The sequence below is a fragment of the Myotis daubentonii genome, chromosome 3, assembly GCF_963259705.1.
Source record: "Myotis daubentonii chromosome 3, mMyoDau2.1, whole genome shotgun sequence".
NCBI lineage: Eukaryota > Metazoa > Chordata > Mammalia > Chiroptera > Vespertilionidae > Myotis > Myotis daubentonii.
Genome location: NC_081842.1, coordinates 44947221 through 44967753, shown reverse-complemented (window position 1 = coordinate 44967753; position 20533 = coordinate 44947221). Strand labels below are relative to the sequence as shown.

General features: G+C 43.0%; 1 protein-coding gene across 7 annotated transcripts in view; it reads left to right on the top strand.

The window, feature by feature from the left end:
• The window catches only part of DGKG (diacylglycerol kinase gamma), a 210818-nt gene that overhangs the window by 26617 nt on the left and 163668 nt on the right, over positions 1-20533 (top strand). For all 7 annotated transcript variants that reach the window (XM_059687264.1, XM_059687265.1, XM_059687268.1 and 4 more), the window contains exon 2: positions 14200-14514. In XM_059687264.1, coding sequence (XP_059543247.1) covers positions 14448-14514 — 67 coding nt within the window. In that variant the 5' untranslated portion in view covers positions 14200-14447. The remainder of the gene's footprint in view (positions 1-14199; positions 14515-20533) is intronic.

Genomic DNA, 20533 nt, shown 5'->3' with positions numbered 1-20533 from the left:
AAACAATGAAAGTGTAATTGACATACAATTTTATGTTAGTTTCAGGTACAACAGTTATTCAACATTAATATACCTTTCAATGTGATTACAATAAGGTAGTAACCATACGTTACTACACAAAGTTATTATAATATCATTTTCTTTGGATAATTCCCTATTCTTGGTACTGTGTATTACATATGTATGATCTATTTATTTTATAACTGGAAGTTTGTGTCTCTTATTCTCCTTCACCTTTTTAATCCACCTGCACCCCCTCCCCTATGGCAATTATCAGTTTGTTCTCTGTATCTACGAGTCTGTTTCTGTTTTGTTTTGTTTTTCTTTAAGATTCCACATGTAAGTTGATCATAGTATTTATCTTTCTTTGCATGACCGATTTAACTTAAGATAATACCCTCTAAATCCATCCATGTTGTTGCAAATGGCAAGATTACATTCTCTTTTATTGCCAAGTAATATTTCACTGTGTATATATACCACATCTTCTTTATCCATTCATCTATGGATGGACACTTGGATATTGCTATTAATGCTGCAATGCATATAAGGGTGCATTTACCTTTTGGAATTAGTGGTTTCATATTCTTTGGATAAATACCCAGAAGTGAAATTATTGAGCTGTTGAATCACTTTTGATCATTTATGTTTTCCTAAAAAGTTCCATTTCATTTAGGCTTTCTAATTATTCTCTCATAATTTAATAAAATCTCTTGCATTTATAGTTATGCCCCCTTTTTTATTTCTAATATATCTGGTTCTAGCCCTCCTCTTCTTCCTACTCATATTCTTCTCCTGCTCTCCCTCCTCCTTTCCTTCCTCCTCCCCCTCCTCTTCTTTCTTCATCTATCTCTATTTCTATCTCTATATCTTTATCTCTACCTCTCCATCTCTCCAACCTCAAATAATTGTCTATTTTATTATTTTTCAACAACAATAAGGAGAGCTTTTGGTTTTATTCACAAACTGTTCAGGTGTTTTGTTTGGGGTGCTAGCTCATTACTTTCTGCCTTTGCCTTTAGTACTGCCCTCCTCAGCTTTATTTAGGTTTATTTTCTTTTTTCTCAGTTCTTGAGTTGGAGGCTTGACTAATTTTTGTTCATCTTCTTTGTTTTCTGAGAAATTCGTTTAAGGCTCAAAATGTCCTTTAAGCATTGCTATAACCAAATTGCACATTTACTAGGATGATATGCAATGCTTTCATATTTTCATTTTCTTTTTAAATAAGAAGTTAATGAAGAATATCTGGGGGTTTTAAAATTTTCATATTGCTGCAGATCAGATTTGCTGGTAAGTAGATTCTGAGATGGAAATTGCAGTGCAGGACTGTTATTAGCTTTAAAAGGAGTACTCTTGGGATCACCACTTGTGGGAGTGTAGGGACAAAGCAGGGTTTGGACTGGGATGGTCTTGCTGAGTTGTTCCAAGTTAGGGTGAGGGGACCAGGCCTTTATACTCCTCCTTTCTGTATAATTCAGTAATTGAATCCAGAAAGGGGACATGACCTTAGGCATGCTCTTTCCAGCTAAGGCAATTCCTGAAAAGGATTGACAACAGAGAGCCGTCTGCCAGCAATACTCCCCAGCAGCTGGGGGAATAATCCTTCTTTCTAGAAGAGTCTGGTTGGCACAATTCAACATCTACTACAAATACTTATAGCTTAACATTTTAACTAACTTTTGGTTGTTGATTTTTAGTCTGCATAAGACATTTATCCCATGGATTCAAATACTTTTTTTTACTTAGTTCCTGTGACTTCAGAGTATTTCATTAGATACACATCCCAAGCAAACAATCCCATATTGTGAGACATTTAATTTGCTTGGAAATTTTTTGCTATTATTAACAATGCTGCTATAAATATCGTTGGAGTTGAAATCTTGTAGAAGTAGTAATAGTAGTCACAGAGGTAGTGCTGTTATTGCCCATAGTTACTTTCTTAAGATAAACTTAGAGAAGTAAAATTGGAAATGTACATTTTAAGGCTATTGATATGTAGTGTTATTTTGGCAAATTTACTTCCACACCAGCAATGTTGGAGCATTTCTATTTTTGTGCTTTCTAATCAATAAGGATATTACCTAATTTGTTAACAATTCGATATGGTAGCCATAATATCTTACTACTAGAGGCCCGGTGCATGACATTTGTGCACTGGAGGTGGGGGCGGGGGGGGGTGAGGCGGAGGGTCCCTCAGCCTGGCCTGTGCCCTTTTGCAGTCTGGAAGCCCTTGGGGGGATGTCCAATTGACAGCTTAGGCCTGCTCCTGCTCCCGTGAGCTGTGAGCTGTAAACCTAGCTTCTGGCTGAGCAGCGCTCCCCCTGTGGGAGTGCACTGACCACCAGAGGGCAGTTCCTGCATTAAGCGTCTGCCCCCTGGTGGTCAGTGCACGTCATAGTTACTGGTAGTTCCACCAGTTGATTTGCATATTACCCTTTTATTATATAGGATTATTACTATCCACTGATGCACCACTTAAATTAATATAAAAATGGCATTTCCCAGCCTAAAATGATGGCACTAGATCCTATGTGGCAAGAGCAAAGAGTTGATGTCTAATATTTCTGGAAGGAAATGGGATTGCTGTTAGAGGAAGCCTTAAATATTATTTACTCCACTCTCTGCAATCATCAGATAAGGAACTTGAGGTCTAGAGAGTGAAAGTGACTTGCTCAAAGTGACCTACCTACTAACTATTAATGCCTACCAAGAATAGAGCCATGGGCTCCAGGCCACATCATTCCTATTTGCTTGGGAAATGAACTTACCTTTCTTACCAGTTTCCAGAACCACATCTAGTTGTGGTGTTTCTGAACCTGAATTGATAAGCCCCTGTGAAATAGTTTAGATTTTGTGCTTTATTCAATTCGGATCCTTTTTTAAATTATGATAACTATATTTATATTTTCTTGATGACTGTCTTATGACAAGTACTGCCATGTGATTTCAGTGCCCCTGTTATCTTTGTATCACAGGGCATAATGGTGAGGCACACCCCCAGAATCAGATGATCTGGATTTGAATTCTGAATCCATCAGTTAATAGCCACACAACCTAGGGCAAATTATTTAATACTCTGTGCTTCAGTTTCCTAATCTTTAAAATGGGTATAATATTTGTATCTACCTCATAATACATGCAAATTGCTTAGGACAGTCTGGCATGTTGTACAGGTTAGCTATTATTAATGAGGTGTTTTTCAAGGTGGGCCCTAGACACCTCTGAAGTGGAGGGGACCATCCAGGAATATATTGCCTGGGATCAGAATGAGGTGTAAGTGCTTGTGGGGTGCTGTTGTCCATGGTGCTGAATCATTGTTGCATGATTGTTCAGTAGGACATTGTTGGTTCTGTGGAGTTGGTGGAGGAAGAGAAACAGGACTGCCCAGAGCCTTCCACAAACAAAATCCTGGGCTCCTGGAATGAACCATAAAATGAACAATCCTTCCTAGGACTGAAAACCAGCAGAGAAACTGGAGGGAGTATGGGCTTTGCATTCAGGCAGATATGGGTTTGAATGATATCTCAGCTGCCTGCAAAGAGCTTGATCCTAAATATGATGGCATAATAATACCTACCTTGAAAGATTATTTTGAGGATTATATTAATGAAGAACAGGTAGCAGATTCTCAGCAAGTAGTGACTATTGTTTATGTTGTTGTGGACAGCAGGCAGTGGAAGAAGGAAAGAGAAAGGAAAGAATAGAACGGGAGATCGGAGGTTGTCAGAGGAGGGAGGGGTGGGAGAATGAAGTGGAGAATGCTCACAGGCCAGCTCACCACAAGTTCCTCCTGGTCCACAGGAACTTACCAACCTGAACATGCTTTCACACATGGTTCCAAACGTGAACATTGTCTATTTAGTGTGGTTTGGTGTGGTTATTGCTAAAACACATTCACACACAAGCACACATCACACCTCTGCCAACACAATACCTGGTACATTCCCAGTGTTGTCCTTTTCTAGACCTGCCTGCGCCCCATGCCATGCCTCGCAGTGTCTCTTTCTGGAAAAATTCCATTTCTGACATAGGGATGAGCTGTGGTGAGAATGGAGCTGTCGCTTTCTCACCCTCTCAGGTTTTTCTGTTTGTTTTTGTCCTTTCACTTTATGTTAGGAAACTCCTATTATCTGGTCTATGCCTTCTTGAGATCATTTATTAGGCACACAATGTCACAGGAAGAGTGTGAAACATAGATCCTGTTTGTAAAGAAAGGAAAATTCTGCAGGGAGTATGCCATAACATAAGAATTTTAGGAGCTAGGCATGATGACAGGCAGTCATAGGCCTTGGCTTTTCTGTAATGTTTGATTGCTTCAGGAAAGTGGAAATTATTTGATCCATCCAGAGTCTGGCTGCCTTAGGGCCTCTTAAGGAGAAGGAATGACTTCAGCCATTCCAAGCTCCTCTTCTTAGTCCTGTCCCTTACATTAATGTCAAGCAATGGTTACAAAACACTGGCCTGCACTCGAATCTCTGTATGCCTGGGGTGGATTTAAAGAATTTGCTTTTCTTATCCTCCCAATGATGCCAGTACTGCTGGTGTGAGGACCACACTTTAGGAACCACTGATAGGAAATTTTACTTGCTATGACTCTCTTATACATTTTACAAATAATTCTCATAACAGCCATGTGAAGCATGTATTAATTACTATTAGTATCCCCACTTAGAGATGAAAAACAACCTGTTTAATGTCTCATAATTGTTACGTGGTAGAACAGAAACTTGAATTCTGGTGTCTGTAATTCCAGTGCCTGACTTGTGTTCAGTTCTTTAGACAGAAGTCTCCCTGACTCTGGAGATGAGTCGTTCTCCTCTGGTAGTAATTTTGTGAAGGATGCCTCCTGTCGCAATCCTCTCCCCAGCATCAGCACCTCAGCTGTGGAGTCCAAAGTCAGATTGCAGTGTTGGCATTTACGACCCCACTTCAGCATCCCCACCGTAGCGCCCCTAGTGGCAAAGCCAAGTGAACAGAAGTGGCACCAGGAGAACAGCAGTTGTTTTTTTTTGTTATTGTTGTTCCAACTCTCATGTTTCCTCACACTTCCTGCATATTTTGCATTCTATTCCATTTTGTGATTATGTTTTATATAATGTAGATTTTACCCCCCAAATAATATTGGCTTTCCAGGCACATGCCATGGTTTCCCCGCCAGCCTCCAACTTACCTTTCAGTTCCAGGATGAGGGTTTAAGCTTTCCATAGTTGGCTTATTGGTGGTATTAGCACCTAGCACAAGGTTTGGTCCTTTATGTACTCAATACTTATTCATCCAGAGGTTGTATGGTGAAAGGAAATTCTCAACTTTGGGACTAAACAAACTTGGGCTCAAATACCAGTTCTGTCTTACTTATTTTACAGCTGTAAAATGGGCATTAAAAACATCCTCTTTGCCTGGTTGGTGTGGCTCAGTAGTTGAGTGTCGACCTATGAACCAGGAGTTCACGGTTCAATTCCTAGTCAGGGCACATGCCCGGGTTGTGGGCTCGATCCCCGGTGTAGGGTCTGCAGGAGGCAGCCAATCAATGATTCTCTCTCATCACTGATGTTTCTATCTCTCTCTGTCCCTTCCTCTCTGAAATAATTTAAAAAAATATTTTAAAAAATACCTTCCTCCCAGGGTTTAGTGACTGTTGCAGATAAAGTGCGCAAAGCACAAAATGTGTCATCTTCTATAAATGGAGGTTGCTGCTCTGACTTGTTATTATAATGATTTGTTGCATGGGTGAATAAGTATGAATGAATGACCCACACTCAAGCTGTGATGCCCCTGGGCTGTGAACACTCCTCAGATTGACAATATCTTCTTATGCCAAAGGCAGCCCCTTAAGGGAACACATCTCAGCTTCTCTCAGCAGCCTGCAGGCCTCCCCTTGGTACTCACCCCTAAACGCCTAAATGCGCACACACACACACACACACACACACCTGGGCAGCTCTGTTGAGCCTAAGATTTTCACAACTCTCCAAGAGCAGGGATTCTTATGTTACTCTGAGACCACTAATGGGATGCAAAGTCCTCAAATACAAGTAGCACACAATTCCAAGACTTTTATTTTTATGTTTGTATAAGGATTATATGATGGTAATTTACAAAATGAGGTATTAGGGATTACTCATATTTGCTATTCATAAACTCAAATTAGCTCATTACTAAGTACCCTGGAGGCTCTAATTGGGTTATCTGTGAAGTCAGGCTGTCTCTAAATGCTCAGCAACTTCTGCCTCCTCATTCAGCCAGATGTTAGAATCCCGTGACCTGGAGAAGGTCACGTTGTTATTGCAATGTCAGGCTTGTTTTGAGTTGGTTGTGGTGTTCAGATACTGCTCTTCTTGTCTTTTAATTCTTTTTAATTAGAAATTATAGTTTTTTTAACTTCATCATTATCTGATTAATTTGTGGAGGATATTTGATTAACCCAACAGCATGCATTAAAAGGTATTTTAGGCCTCTAATTTTCCAATTACTGGATTTTTAAGACACGAACATGTTCAAGCATGAATCAAGCATATTCTTTTACTAAACAGATACACATGTAATCTGCCCTCAAAAGTGCTTATGTGGTTGCTTTGATTATTTATGACTGCACATCTAACCACCCCCAAACTTAGTGGCGCCACAATCGTTTTATTCTTCTGCATGATTCTTTGCATTGGGGTTCAGGTCCGGCTCAGCAGGGACAGTGGGCTCCGTGCCCCATCGTGTCTCCTAAGGCTTTAAAATCCAAAAGGGCTCCTTGTCTTCCATGTCCAGCACCACAGCTGGGATGGCTTGGATGACTAAGAGCTAGCAGGAATGGCTCGCCCAGGACCTTACACTGGGGGTTTCAGGCCTTGTTATCAGCGGGGTTGCTCGGTTCTCTGTGCAATACTAAGCCTCCTTCTGTCCATGTGGTCTTTCTGTCATCTCCCCAGCAAGGTGGCTGGGCTTCTGCATGGCAGTTCAGTGCTCCCAGAAACACAAAAGTGGAAGGCCTTCTTGACATTTAGGCCTGACACTGGCACAGGGCCACTTCTACTGCATTCTCTTGGTTAAAGCAAGTCACAGGCACAGCCCAGACTCAAGAAAAAGGGACTAAAAAGGGCATGACTATCAGGACGAATGGTTTCTTGGAGACCACCAATGTAATCCTACTACAATTGATGAATTCAAGCAACTTAAACAACTCCCAACATACTATCAGGTTAAGCATAATAAAGTGACTGTTAAAAGTTTATAGATTATAGTTTATAATTATACTGTAGGTCCTGTGCGTGAAATTCCAGCACTGTGGGGGGAGTCCCTCAGCCCGGCCTGTGCCCTCTCGCAGTCTGGGAGCCCTCTGGGGATGTCCGACTGACAACTTAGGCCTGCTCTCCACCAGCAGTCGGACGTCCTTAGTGCTGCCATAGAGGTGGGAGAGGCTCCAGCCACCGATGCTGCACTTGCCAGTCGTGAGCCAGGTTTCTAGCTGAGCGGCGCTCCCCCTGTGGAAGCACACTGGCCACCAGAGGGTAGCGCCCATGTTGAGCATCTGCCCCCTGGTGGTCAGTGTGCATCATAGCAACCAGTCATTCCTCCGTTTGGTCGATTTGCATATTAGCCTTTTATTATATAGGAAGTTTATAGGTAATTATCTTAATAAAATTTGTGCACTGATATATGTTTTTTATTATAAGATAAGTGACTCCCAAATAATATAATCAATAATGTTATGCCCACTTGTGCCTTTTGTTCCTCTCTAATTCTTTGTTACCACCCAGTTCTTTTTCTACTGAGATAGGCAATCAGGTGTGGTAGGATCTTCTGCTCCACACAAATGGTCTTAGTCAAAAGGGTTCAGAACCACCTTTCTGGTGGTCAGGAAAGGAACCCTTACAAGTCTTGTAGCAGCTGGACCTCCAAAGCAGGCAGGAGACTGTTTTTACCCTGAAGGAGTTCAGTCTCACGGGGCCACTGGAGAAAAGCCCAAGGAGAGCAGAGAAGATATGCCCAAACTAGTGCAGGAGATTAAAGGGAGCTTCTTAGAGAACTTCTTTAATGTTTGAAGTGAACTCCAGAGGCCGCATGAGCGTGACTGAGTTGAAAAAGGATCAGCAGGAGCAAAACCCCAGAGATGGAGCAGTTATTAACATGTGACTCCCCACAAGTCTGGGAAGAGAGGAGTTTTTATCTTTCTAACTTTTAGTCATTCTTACCTTTTAAAAATATACTCATTATGGGTTTGTTATAAATCATCAGATGCATACAAATAAGCTCCCCCGATCTGATGCCATATTCATGAATTAATGTTTTTTATGAGAGCACAGAGGAGATGAAGAGGTGTTTGTTCCTGGATAATTGGCTATGGCTGATTCATTCAAATGAATAGAGACCCAGGGTGCAATTCAATGCCCATTGAATTTGCCATCTTCCTCCTGATTTGAGATTTCCATGCTGACATCTGTTCAGAAAAAATAGAGTTTGATCCAGTATGTGAAGTTGCAGAGCTAGAAAATGACTTAGAAACCATTATTCCCACCCCCTCATTTTACAGACACGAACATTGAGGCCAGGGAGCTGAAGCTATTGCTGAGAGTGGAATAGCTGTAGGGACATAAAACACCCTCTTCCCATCCAAGCCTGACAATATCCAATCTGAGTGTTATTTAGGAAACTCTATTACTTTTTTTGTCTGTCAGTAAAGATGTGCAGGGTGGTAATAAGCAGACTGTTCATACTGTCATGAGCCTCCCAGACAAGAGCAATGCGTCAAGCTGCTGAAAGGAAAATGCTGGATGATGTCAGTAGGAGCAAGGCCTCTTGTATGTTAGCTGTCATCTTTATCAAAGGGCATAGAATCAGAGGGGGCTGTCATGTGAGAGGATGGTCAGCAGGTACCATTTGGAGAGCCAGGCAGCATTTCCTGCCTTTACCTTTTCCTGATGAAAATAGAGAATCGTATAGCCCCATTCACCAAGAAGCCAAGCACTGAGCTACAATGGCACAACAGAGATAATAACATGAGTGTTTGTTGAGTTATTGCAACATATATCTCTTTATCTTGTTACCCCTTCTCAGCTCCTTCAGGGCTCTTATTCTACTCCCCTGTGTCTGCTCCAGATGCATTAGATGGCCCCATACTTCCCTGTACATATCTGTACCACTATTCTCACCAAGTCACATGTTAATTATCTTTTGGGGTATCTGTCTCTAACACAAGACTGTCAGCTACCACGATAGAGAAATAAAGAGGATCTATGGGAACACAGCTGGGAGAAGAGCTTAGTTTGCTCAAAGAGTTCAAATACCTATAGGAAAGAAGCAGAACCAGACATATGAGTAGTGGTTCGCTATGGGAAGGCAGGAGTAAAGGGCATTCCAGGTAGATTAAAGGCACGGTGTGTTTGTCAGTCCATTAACTACTGTTTGGGAGGTCTTATCATGCAACACCACATGCTAAGAGTAGGGAATAGGTTGATTTGGCTGGAATGTGGAGCAGGCGGGGCAGGAGGTAATTGGGGTGAGGTTGGGGATGTGAGCTGTACCATGGATAAAGAATCTTCTGGAACTGGCTAAAGAGCTTGCTCTTTATCCTGGAGGCTAAGAGAGGCCTCTGGAGGATGTAAGCAGGTAAGTGTTAGAGTCAAACTTGGTTCTAAATGAGGAAGATCTCTTGAACAGATATGGAGTGATTCATAGGATACATGGTTAAGTGGAAAACAAAACAAAACAATGTGTGAAAGACAATCCACAGATGGATAGATAGATAGATAGATAGATAGATAGATAGATAGATAGATAGATAGATAGATAGATAGATAATAGATACCCAGAGGTGAGATATGTGTGTGTATACATGCATGTATCTCCTAACTCTGTCCCTTTCATGGCCTAAAACCAATGCCACCCCAGTAGCAATGAGCACAACTAGTGCTCACACCTTGGTTTCAAATATGATTCTCCACTAAAAGAAATCAGGGCTTTGGAGAAATGGCTGATTTCAGGACTAGGACTGAGGAAGGACAAGATAAGCCTGAAACATTTTGTAGTCCCAGAAAATAAAGATGTGCTCACAGAATGATAGGTCTATGTCTAAAGAACAAAGAACCATGTCAAATGAGCTTTCACTGACCAAATCTGGGGCAATTCAAGAATCAAAACAAATAATGATAGCAATGAATTATAACCCATTGAATAAAATAAGAATCCATTAATATAAGTAAATATATAAAATCTAAATACAATATACATTTATACATATTTATATATTATTTATATTCTTATATATTATGTTTATCCTATATAATAAAAGGCTAATGTGCAAATCAACCGAACGGCAGAATGACCAGTCGATATGAATGCACACTGACCACCAGAGGGGCAGACGCTTTAGGCAGGAGTTGCCCCCTGGTGGTCAGTGTGCTCCCACAGGGAAGCGCCGCTCAGCCAGAAGCCAGGCTCATGGCTGGCGAGCCCAGCGGTGGTGGCAGGAGCCTCTCCCACCTCCACAGCAGTGCTAAGGATGTCCGACTGTGCTCCCCGCAGGGAGCAGGCCTAAGCCATCAGTCGGACATCCCCTGAGGGCTCCCGGACTGCAAGAGGGTGCAGACCGGGCTAAGCAACCTCCCTGAGTGCATGAATTTAGTGCACTGGGCCTTTAGTATTTAACATTTCTTTATACAATATGTAATATTTATAGTATAAATTAAAATGTATAAATAAACTGATATAAAGAAGTAATGGAGAAAACTCTTCCTCAGTAGAATCCCAACTAATAAATAAAAAAGGAACAATGGGATTAGAAATTCACTATCATAGTAATAATTAATCCTGTCAAAAATCATCAGTAAATGCTAAACTAGTGGATAAAAGTTTGATGAGTAATTACAAAATTACAACAACCTTGGAGCAGGATAAAATCAAGTACATAAAGACTTTGTACCCAACTGCACTCACCTGGTTGTTTAAGTCATATTGCTGTGTTGTATTTGCAATAGGATGATAGCAATGATTATTTATTGAGTGCCCATGGTATGATAGGCATGGTGCTAGGTGGGGCTTGGGGGGTAGATTTTTTGCATATATTACCTGAGTTAACCATAACAGTAACTCAGTGAAGTTTTTAATTAGCCTTCCCATTTTTAAGATAAAGAAACCAAGGGTCAAGAAACAAAAAATTTGTCTAATGTTAAATAGTTATAAGAGTCATGGCCAGGATTCAGATCTCCTGCCTTCTGATTTTGAGTTTCATGTAGTTCTCTCATGCAGTGTGTCTCTGGGCCCTCTTAGAGTGCTATGCTTCTGAAAGTATGCAGAATACATATCAGAGAAACATTCTTACACAAAAGCATTGGGCTTCCTACTTTCTCCTCACCATATCCACTAAATGCCTTGCCTCATTTTCCTCATCTAAAAGGGAGGAGGCATAGCTTCTTTTACATGGTTGTTGTGAGGACTACATTAGGTAATAGATGTAAAGCATAGAGCACAGTGAGAAATAAGTGTTCAGCAGCAGTGGTAATACCAGTTGTAATGTTAAATTCCCTGGTATGATGGAAAATGTTTTCAAAGGTTACCCCTCAATTTTGGACTGAAATGAAAATCAGAGGCCAGATCATAAAGAGCTTTTTGTATCATGTAAAGGAGATTACATCCAATTCTATAGGCAATAGAAACCACTGAAGAATTTTATTACTGAGAGAGATATGATCTGGTTGGCAATTTAGAGCCAACCAAGGGGAGGAGAGCAAAACCCAAGGCAGGGAGAGCAGCAGGATGCTGTTGTCAGAAACCAGGCGAGAGAAGACGAGGGTCTGAGTCAATGGACCGCTGGTGTGATGTAGAGGAGGGAACACACAGTGGACAGTCACTCTCTGGGACTGGTGCCCAGAGTTGGCAGGAAAAGAAGGGGGAGGTGCTCAGGCTGAGTATTGGTTCCTCTCAGTGCACAACCAGAATGCAGAGGAGAGGCAGGTGGGGGGCATGGGAAAGGGCCAATTTGGAATGGCTTGAGATATACAGGGGAGTCCCAGTGACAGCTGGATATTCAGATCAGAGTGAGGAGAGAGTGCAGGTCAGAGCAGCATGCCTGGGAGTCACTGAATCTGTGGAGGAGGATGAGAGCCCTAAGGGGAGGGATGTAGAATGAGGAGAGGGCTCAGGACGGGATTCTGGAAACTCCGCTATATAATGATGGCAAAAGGAGAGGCAGAGAAGACTGAGGAGGAACATTCATAAAGATAAAAGAAGCTCAATGTGGTTGTTTTGTGCCATGGCAAGGTCTGCAGAGAGAGAAAATGAAGTAAGGAAGGCCTGCAACGTGCCTGTTGGATTTGGCAATGAGGTTACTGGGGACCTTGGCAAGAGCAGGTGCCAAGAAGGAATCCAGTTGGCTGGTAGATTCAAGAGAGAATTGGACTTTTTAATGAGAGAAACTAGAACTTGGATGCAGGCTTCTCACTCCCTGGTCATGCATTCCCACCTACTGTTGGAGAGCTCTGATCGATGGAAGGTCTTTACAGAGCCCAAATCTCCCTCCAGCTCTAGTTTAGCCTTCCAGGTCCACTCTTCCAGAGAACTGTACAAATCTGTCTCCTCATTGGGTGGCTTCCTCCAGCTCCTCTGCCATTTCTCATGTGCCTCAGGCTCCCCAGATCTGCCTTGAAGTCCGATTCTCCACGATGGGTCCTGTTTTGTTGAAACTGGGCTCATTCTTTGGTAACACTGGTCTTTATTTCTCCTCCTATTAGGTTGGTTGGTGGCTTTCCAACATTTTTTAAGCCTCAACTGAGAATAAGAAGTATATTTGAGCGTGAAGAGACTAGACAAAAATCGTGCACCTATGGATGAGGACAGTGGGTGGGGAGTGAGGGAGGAGGGTAGGGTGGAAACTGGGTGGAGGGGAGCTATGGGGGGAAAAAAGAGGAACAACTGTAATAATCTGAACAATAAAGATTTAATTAATAAAAAAATTTAAAAAGAAGTATATTTTACATTATGATCATTATACACATGTATATATAACTGAAAGGAGATGTACTCTTTTTGTTTGTTTTTTGTTAATCCTCACCTGAGGATATTTTCCCCTGTTGATATTTTCCCCTGTTCACAGAGTGAAAGGGAGAAGGAGAAGGAGAGAGAGCGAAACATTAATTGGTTATCTCCCACATATGCACCCTGACCCAGGGCTGGGGATCAAACCTGCAACCCAGGTCCATGTCCTTGACCAAGAATTGAACCATCCAGGGCAGGAGATGTAGTCTTATTTTCAGTTCCATTTCATTTCATTCCATTCCATTCTCTGCTATTCTATGTTATTAAGTGCTAGTCTTGGCCCACCACGTTCATTTCACAACCCACTACACTGATTTAATGACTGACGGTGGGAGCCAGGGTGCTAGGCTCAGAGAATAAGATGTTAAAGTGTTTGTCAGACTCCATCTCCCTCTCCTCCTTCAGGATCTTCTGCACTGGGCCCACAGGCCTGCCCTCTAATCATCTTTTATGGTTCTGAGAGGAAAGAGAGCTGCTTCAGTCACTAGGATGTAAGCCAGGCTTGGGGGGTATTTGCATTTCCAGAGTGACTCATCAGAGGATGGTGGGCAGCTCTAAGGTGGGATTTGGAGTCAGTGGAGGAGAAAATGGCTCACCTTTCAAATCACCCCACAGAGGCTACTGTCCTTGTACTTACATGAGGCATCCAGCTGCCTGAGGCATTTACAACCTCCTTTCATAGGAGACATTTAAAATTTCTCCAAGTTTAGCTGAAACCTGTTTGGCTCAGTGGATAGATTGTCGGCCTGCGGACCGAAAGGTCCCAGGTTCGATTCCGGTCAGGGGCATGTACCTTGGTTGCGGGCACATCCCTAGTGGGAGATGTGCAGGAGGCAGCTGATCGATGTTTCTCTCTCATCGATGTTTCTAACTCTCTATCTCTCTCCCTTCCTCTCTGTAAAAAATCAATAAAATATATTTAAAAAAAAATTTCTCCAAGTTTAAAAGTATGGCTACCTATTCCTACAGGCCACCTATCCCCACCTGTCAGACACCTGTCTGGGGTTGTGCTGGTCTTGTCTCCATGACCTCCTCAGGCTTCCCTGAGGAAACATCCTTCCCCTGAGAACCATTCCATCCTAAAGTCTTCCAGCAAAGGAAATTTGGGGATTTTTCAATAAGAAAAGATGCCTTATGTGTTCTAGCGCTCTCATTCATAATGCCTTTTCTACTTCTGCCCAGGGAGAGCAAGGGTTTCTGGATTTACCTTGACTGCACATAGAAGGATGTTCCCTGAGGAATAGCAGAGGTCTTCGCTCATCTGCTGGAAGGTACCCACTGCTGCCATAGACACTTTGGTCCTCGAGAAATCTCCCAGAGGGCTTGTCCATCGCATACCTGCAATGAGCCAGGCCCTGGGCTGGGCCTCGGCTTCACCCTGGTGAACAAAACTCCATCCCCAGCCTCAAGCGCTCAGACCCAGCTTAAAGATGAGTGAAGAACGCTGGGTCTCCCTCACTTCAGAAGAATTTGACCAACTCCAGAAATATTCAGAATGTGAGTAAATGGATTGAGCCATCTGGGGTGGGACTTACTCTAGATTGAGGAGAACATTTCTAGAGAGCAGAGCAGAAAGCCACAGAGAATGAAGTCAAACCTGACAGCTTATATTTTCTTATAAGCACAATTAGTGTCTTAAAAATAAATAAAACAATTATCTTTACACTCTGTACATGATATGTGCTCAGCATAGAAATTTAGAATATGCAGGAGAAAAAAAATAGAGACTAGGTAAAAAAAAAATCACAGCTAAACTCAGTGACCATTTTGGACATACTCCTTCTGTGTTCATTGCTCTACATGGTAAGTTCCTGAATATATCTTTATTTCAGCCTGCAATTTTCACCTAAAATAATATCGTTAAGTATTTCCTCAGATCATTGAAACCTCTTCATAACATAATTTTGAAGGGCTGTAGGCTGTATGGTTACAATGTTAATCATGTGCTCTAATATACTTGTGTTTGGACTCAATTTTTCCCCCCAATAAGATACAGAATTCTGATGCATGTCTTTTTCTTAACTTTGTTCTGGAAAAGCCTGGACTTTCCAGTGGGGTTCTTGGTTGCAGTAGTTGTACCCAGGAACAATTCCTGTGCAGCAAAACACAGTGGTGGCTACACCCACATTCACACTCGGCACACAGCTGTGCCCCACACCCCCCAGGCCTCTGCCAATCCTGACTAGTGACAGGAATCTCCCCAGACTGTGGCAGAACTCCAGCTGACCATTGCGCTCTGCACACGTGGTGACCATTATGATTATCACCCTTGATATCGTGTGTCACCCTTGTTCCACTCATAGTCTTACAGAGCTTTTACCTGCACTGCAGGCCCCACCCCTTTGTACTAATCACCTCTCCTTCACATTCATTGTCCTGATGCTTTTGTGAATCACTAGGCCTGTAGTATGTTGACCTGCCCTACAGATCTTACCCTGGTTATCTTACAAATGACCCTTTGTCAGCCTTCCCCTCTCCCCCAGAATAGACAGCCCTGTCCACAGCACTAGTCTGGGAGTCAGAAGGTCAGGCTCAGTGCCAGCACTGGCTCTTGCTGTCTCGGCATCCTGTGGTGCAAAACAAGAGGGTTGGACTAGTTGGTCTTCCTGTGGCTCCTCCACCTACACCTAACACTCCATATGCTTCCAAGGTCAATAGAACTTCTCTCTCCTGGTACCCTGGAGCCCATGGCCTCTTGTCTGACCTCAATGGGTTTAGAGAAACTATGTAATGTAGTGACAAGGAGCAAGGCATTGCCCTCCAGGGTAAACTTCGTTCAATTCAGTCTGCTCTGTACCAGGCTCTGTACCAGTCCCAGGCAGCAAAGTGCCGGGCCCTGTCAGGATGAATAAGAAGCACAAAGGGAAGGCTTGTCCTTGAGGAATGAAACTAATGGAAGCCAGCAAACATACCTGTGAATCTGTGGGAAATGGCAACATTAGGATGCAGGGCTGGTGGGGTGGTTTGGGAATGTTGATTTTAAGATGGCGATGACACATCTACTTCTGCATTTGTATGTGCCAGGCTCCAGGGAGCCAGCAATGAATGAGACACAATCATGCTGTAAAGAGCTCCCAGCCCAGTGGGGGAAGACAGACAGGACTTAAACAATGATGTTCAGTATGACAGGTACCAGTGAGTGGGGAACACAAAGGAGGAGACCTAGTTCAGCCTGAGGGGGAGGCTTTCAGACTCCAGAAACACTACTAGGAGGGAGGACGGGGAGGACATTCCAGGTAGAGGACGTGACTTGGACAAGACAGGGGGTAAGACAGGTAGCGTTCATGAACTGCAACAAACAAACAAACAAACAAACAAAAAAACACCTGCAAGCAATTGTCAGGCTAGGAACTTTGAGTTCATGTTGGTGGTGTGGGGGAAGTTGGGCAAGAAGTGGAAAAGTAAATAGGACCCCATCCTGGGGGTTGGAGCTTTTTAAGTGGGACATCCTGTGGGCCCCAGGAAGGTAGGTGGTGGGCTTGGGTGGAAATGAGGGTTAGGCTATAGCTCTGACTTGGGAATCCTTGCGTAGAGACAGCAGGAAAGAAAAAAATAGGAGTGAAGGCCCTTCAGAGAGTAAGAATGTGAGGAGAGAAATAAGAGGATGGATATTGGGACATAGTGCATGCCTACCACTGGGGGTCAATAAAGGAAAAAGAGTTTGTAGGAGACACACAGAGAAAACCCAGCAAGACAAACTAGTGAATGAACAGTACTGGTTGAGGCAGCTAAGGGGCAAAGGGGGTCCAAAGGTGACAAAGCCATCCAAGAGGCAGGGGGTACAAAGAGATCAGAGTATCTGGTAGGATCTGGCTCCTTTGTGGTTCTGGTCTTTCAACCATCAAGCTTTGTCTTTCTCAGACCCTTCCTCATTTTGGCCTAGAACTGGGTGAGGTGCTCTGGCACCATTGTTCTAACAGGAGATGGGGGGAAAAAAGATTTAGTTCTTGGAAAATGATTAATCCTCGGAGGAAACCCTGAAAAAGGCACTTGTACCAATTTTAGACACATTCTGGTATTCAGTCAGATTGCATTGCCATAGCAACAGCTCTTCCATAACCACTTACACAGGAGCTTTACAATAGCAAAGTAACTGAAGTGGACAGCCTGAGAATTGGTAACTTTTCCCAGCGGGGTTTCCAGGTGGGAGAGCCCAAGAATTTGAAGGTAAGATGCCTTGGTGCGTTCTGTTTATGTAGCATAAAACCTGTACCTTCTTTAGTGGCCTTTTATCGCAGGAGAAGCCATGTTAAAACTGCCCTTGGAAACATATGTATTTATTTTATACTAGAGGCCCGGTGCACAAAATTCATGCACAGGGTGTGTGTGTCCCTCAGCCCAGCCTGCACCCTCTCCAATCTGGGACCCCTCAAGGGATGTTCAACTGCCCAGTGGGATCAGGCCTAAACGGACAGTCGGACATTCCTCTCACAATCCAGGACTGCTGGCTCCCAACCGCTCGCTTGTCTGCCTGCCTGATTGCCCCTAACCACTTCAGCCTGCCAGCCTGATCACCCCCTAACCACTCCCCTGACAGCCTGATCGATGCCTAACTACTCCCCTGCCAGCGCGATTGCCCCCAGTTGCCCTCCCCTGCTGGCCTGATCACCCACAACTGCCCTCCCCTGCCAGCCTTCTTGTGTCCACATGGGGGCAGCCATCTTTGACCACATGGGGGTGGCCATCTTGTGTGTTGGAGTGATGGTCAATTTGCATATTACCTCTTTATTATATAGGATGTTTAATTACATATGCATACACATATATATGTATACCCATACATAGAGTTGGCAGGAAGCTTAATGTGAATCAGTAGTGTAAAATACTTGTCAAAAAAGATAATGTGATATTAAGACTTTTTTTGTTACAAAATAAAAACAAGTGCAAAATTTGAAAAACCAGAAGATGAAATTAAAAGGTACTCATAATCCCATCTCCCAGTGGTAACCACTAATATTATATTAAAAATGCCCAGCTGGCATGGCTCAGTGGTTGAGTGTCAACCTATGAACCAGGAGGTCATGGTTCAATTCCTGATCAGGGCACATGCCTGGGTTGCAGGCTCCATCCCAGTGTATAGGCCTGCAGGAGGCAACCGATCAATGATACTCTCTCATCATTGATGTTTCTTTCTCTCCCTCTCTCTTCCTCTCTAAAATCAATAAAAATATATTTTTGAAAAGTATATACAGGGTGTCTCAAAAAATGTATACACACTTTAACAGATGATAGCTCAATTTTGAAAATGAACTGTATTTTAATAAACACTGCCTTTATAATTATTCAAAGTGTGATATATACATTTTTGGGGGGCATCCTATATGTTAGGCCAGTGGTCGTCAAACAATGGCTCGCGAGCCACATGCAGCTCTTTGGCCCCTTGAGTGTGGCTCTTACACAAAATACCACGTGCAGGTGCACACGTACAGTGCAAAGTTGACTTAAAACTTTAAGTAAAGTTTATTAAGTTAATTTTGGGCATGTTGTGGAGTGAAAGAAGACGTAGTGTCAAGGATTGAGAAAGGTATGTTGAGATGGTTTGGACATATAGAGAAGATGAACGAAAGGAGATAGGCGAAACAAGTATACAAGACGAGTGTGGATGGGAGAGTTGGAAGGGGTTGACCTCAGCGAACGTACCTCAATCAGACTGAGGATGTTTTTAGCAAAGGCCAGCTTAGGAGTACCCTAATTAAGTTAATAACAATGTACCTACCTATATAGTTTAAGTTTAAAAAATTTGGCTCTCAAAAGAAATTTTAGTCGTTGTACTGTTGATATTTGACTCTGTTGACTAATGAGTTTGCCGACCACTGTGTTAGGCTATTTGTATGCTGTTTTCTTCACCCTAACAATATGTTTAAAGTATCTATTGATGCATCAAAACAACTTCAAAACTTGGTGGGTTAAAGCAACTGTTTTGTTTTTCCCCATGATTCTGTGACTCAGGAGTCTGCACAGGACACAGCAGGGATGACTAGTCCCTGCTCCACACTGTTTGGGGCTTTGGGTGGGATGCCTCATATGATCCAGCATGGCTGATTCCTCACATCCTGGTGCCTCGGTGATCCGCCAAGGGGCTTCTTTCTGTAAGCACTTTCTTATCTCCCAGGACCTCTCTGTGTTGGCCTCTCTTCCCAGCAGGGGACCCTGGACTTTTTACACGTGGCTTGGGCTCCAAGAGCATAAAAGCAGCAGCTGCCAGGCCTTTTTGACACCTGGGCTCAGAGGGACCTGGGTGGAAATGAGGGTTAAGCTATAGCTCTGACTTCGAAATACTTGTGTAGGGACAGGAGGAAAGAAAAAAATAGAAATGAAGGCCCTTCAGAGAGCAAGAATGTGAGGAGAGAAAGGAACTCTCTCCACATTCCATTGGTCAAAGCAGTCCCAGGCCTGGCCCAGATTCAATGCCATAAAGGAATGGACTCCACATCCCCTGGGAGAGTGACTCACACAGGGAGGGGAAGATTGATGACAGCCATCTTTGGAGAACAGCTAGCACTCAATATAATGCATCATGTGTTCTTGTATCATGCAGCACTTTTCAAAAGCTTGGTTTTCAGTGGTTGCAGAGATTTCTTTTCAATACATATACATTATTTTATTTAACCAAACCACTGATCGTGATCTTAGAATCCTATATAATAAAAGGCTAATATAAAAATTGTCCCCTCGACCAGGAGTTCAACCTGGAGTTCTACCAAGGGGCAGGACCAGTCTTACAACTGCCCGAGGCCCTTCCCCGCTGGCTGCCCAGCCGATCAGACTCCACCCATGCACAAATTCATGAACCGGGCCTCTAGTGTATTAATAGACTCATAGTGTCTAGTAAAGCGAAGTGATATCCACATTCTCTCCTGTCCTGATCAGACCTCTCAAGGGAACTGAATTTATTTCTGGGCATCAGGGTTTACCATGAATATGGACAAACTGGAACTTGTTTGAGAAGTGCCACCAGAATGGTGAGGGGCATCCCAGCATGAAGTGGCTGAAAATACTATGCATATGTACTGGATAAGGTCAGACTCGAGGAAAAGTGTATTAAAATAGCTACAGTGCTATTGCAGGGAGGGGGTGTTAAGCTAATTTGAAATGCCTTCAAGAAGTAGCCCTAGGACTAATGAGATGAAATCATTGAAAGAAAGACTTTAAAGTAAGGAATACATTGATTCCCAGTGGTCAAACCTGCCCAAGAGGAAACACAATTGACTTAAAAGCAAGTGAGTTTCCTTTCCCTAAAACTGTGTGGGCAGAGTTGGCTGAGACAGACACTACAGAGGAGATTAGAGCATTAGATGCCTGGTTGCTTAAATGACCTTCAATAGCCCTTACAATATGTAGTTTCTATGCTTAAACAGGTTGCTTTTCAACCTCAGGGGACATGAGCATGTGGGGATTCCTCCTACTCAACCTCCCCTAACAGCTTCAGAAATATAATTGGCTTATTGTCCTTCTAATCCTGATATTTGGGTGGAGGGGAGTTTTCATCTGTTTTTTTTTTTTTCCAATTATTTTT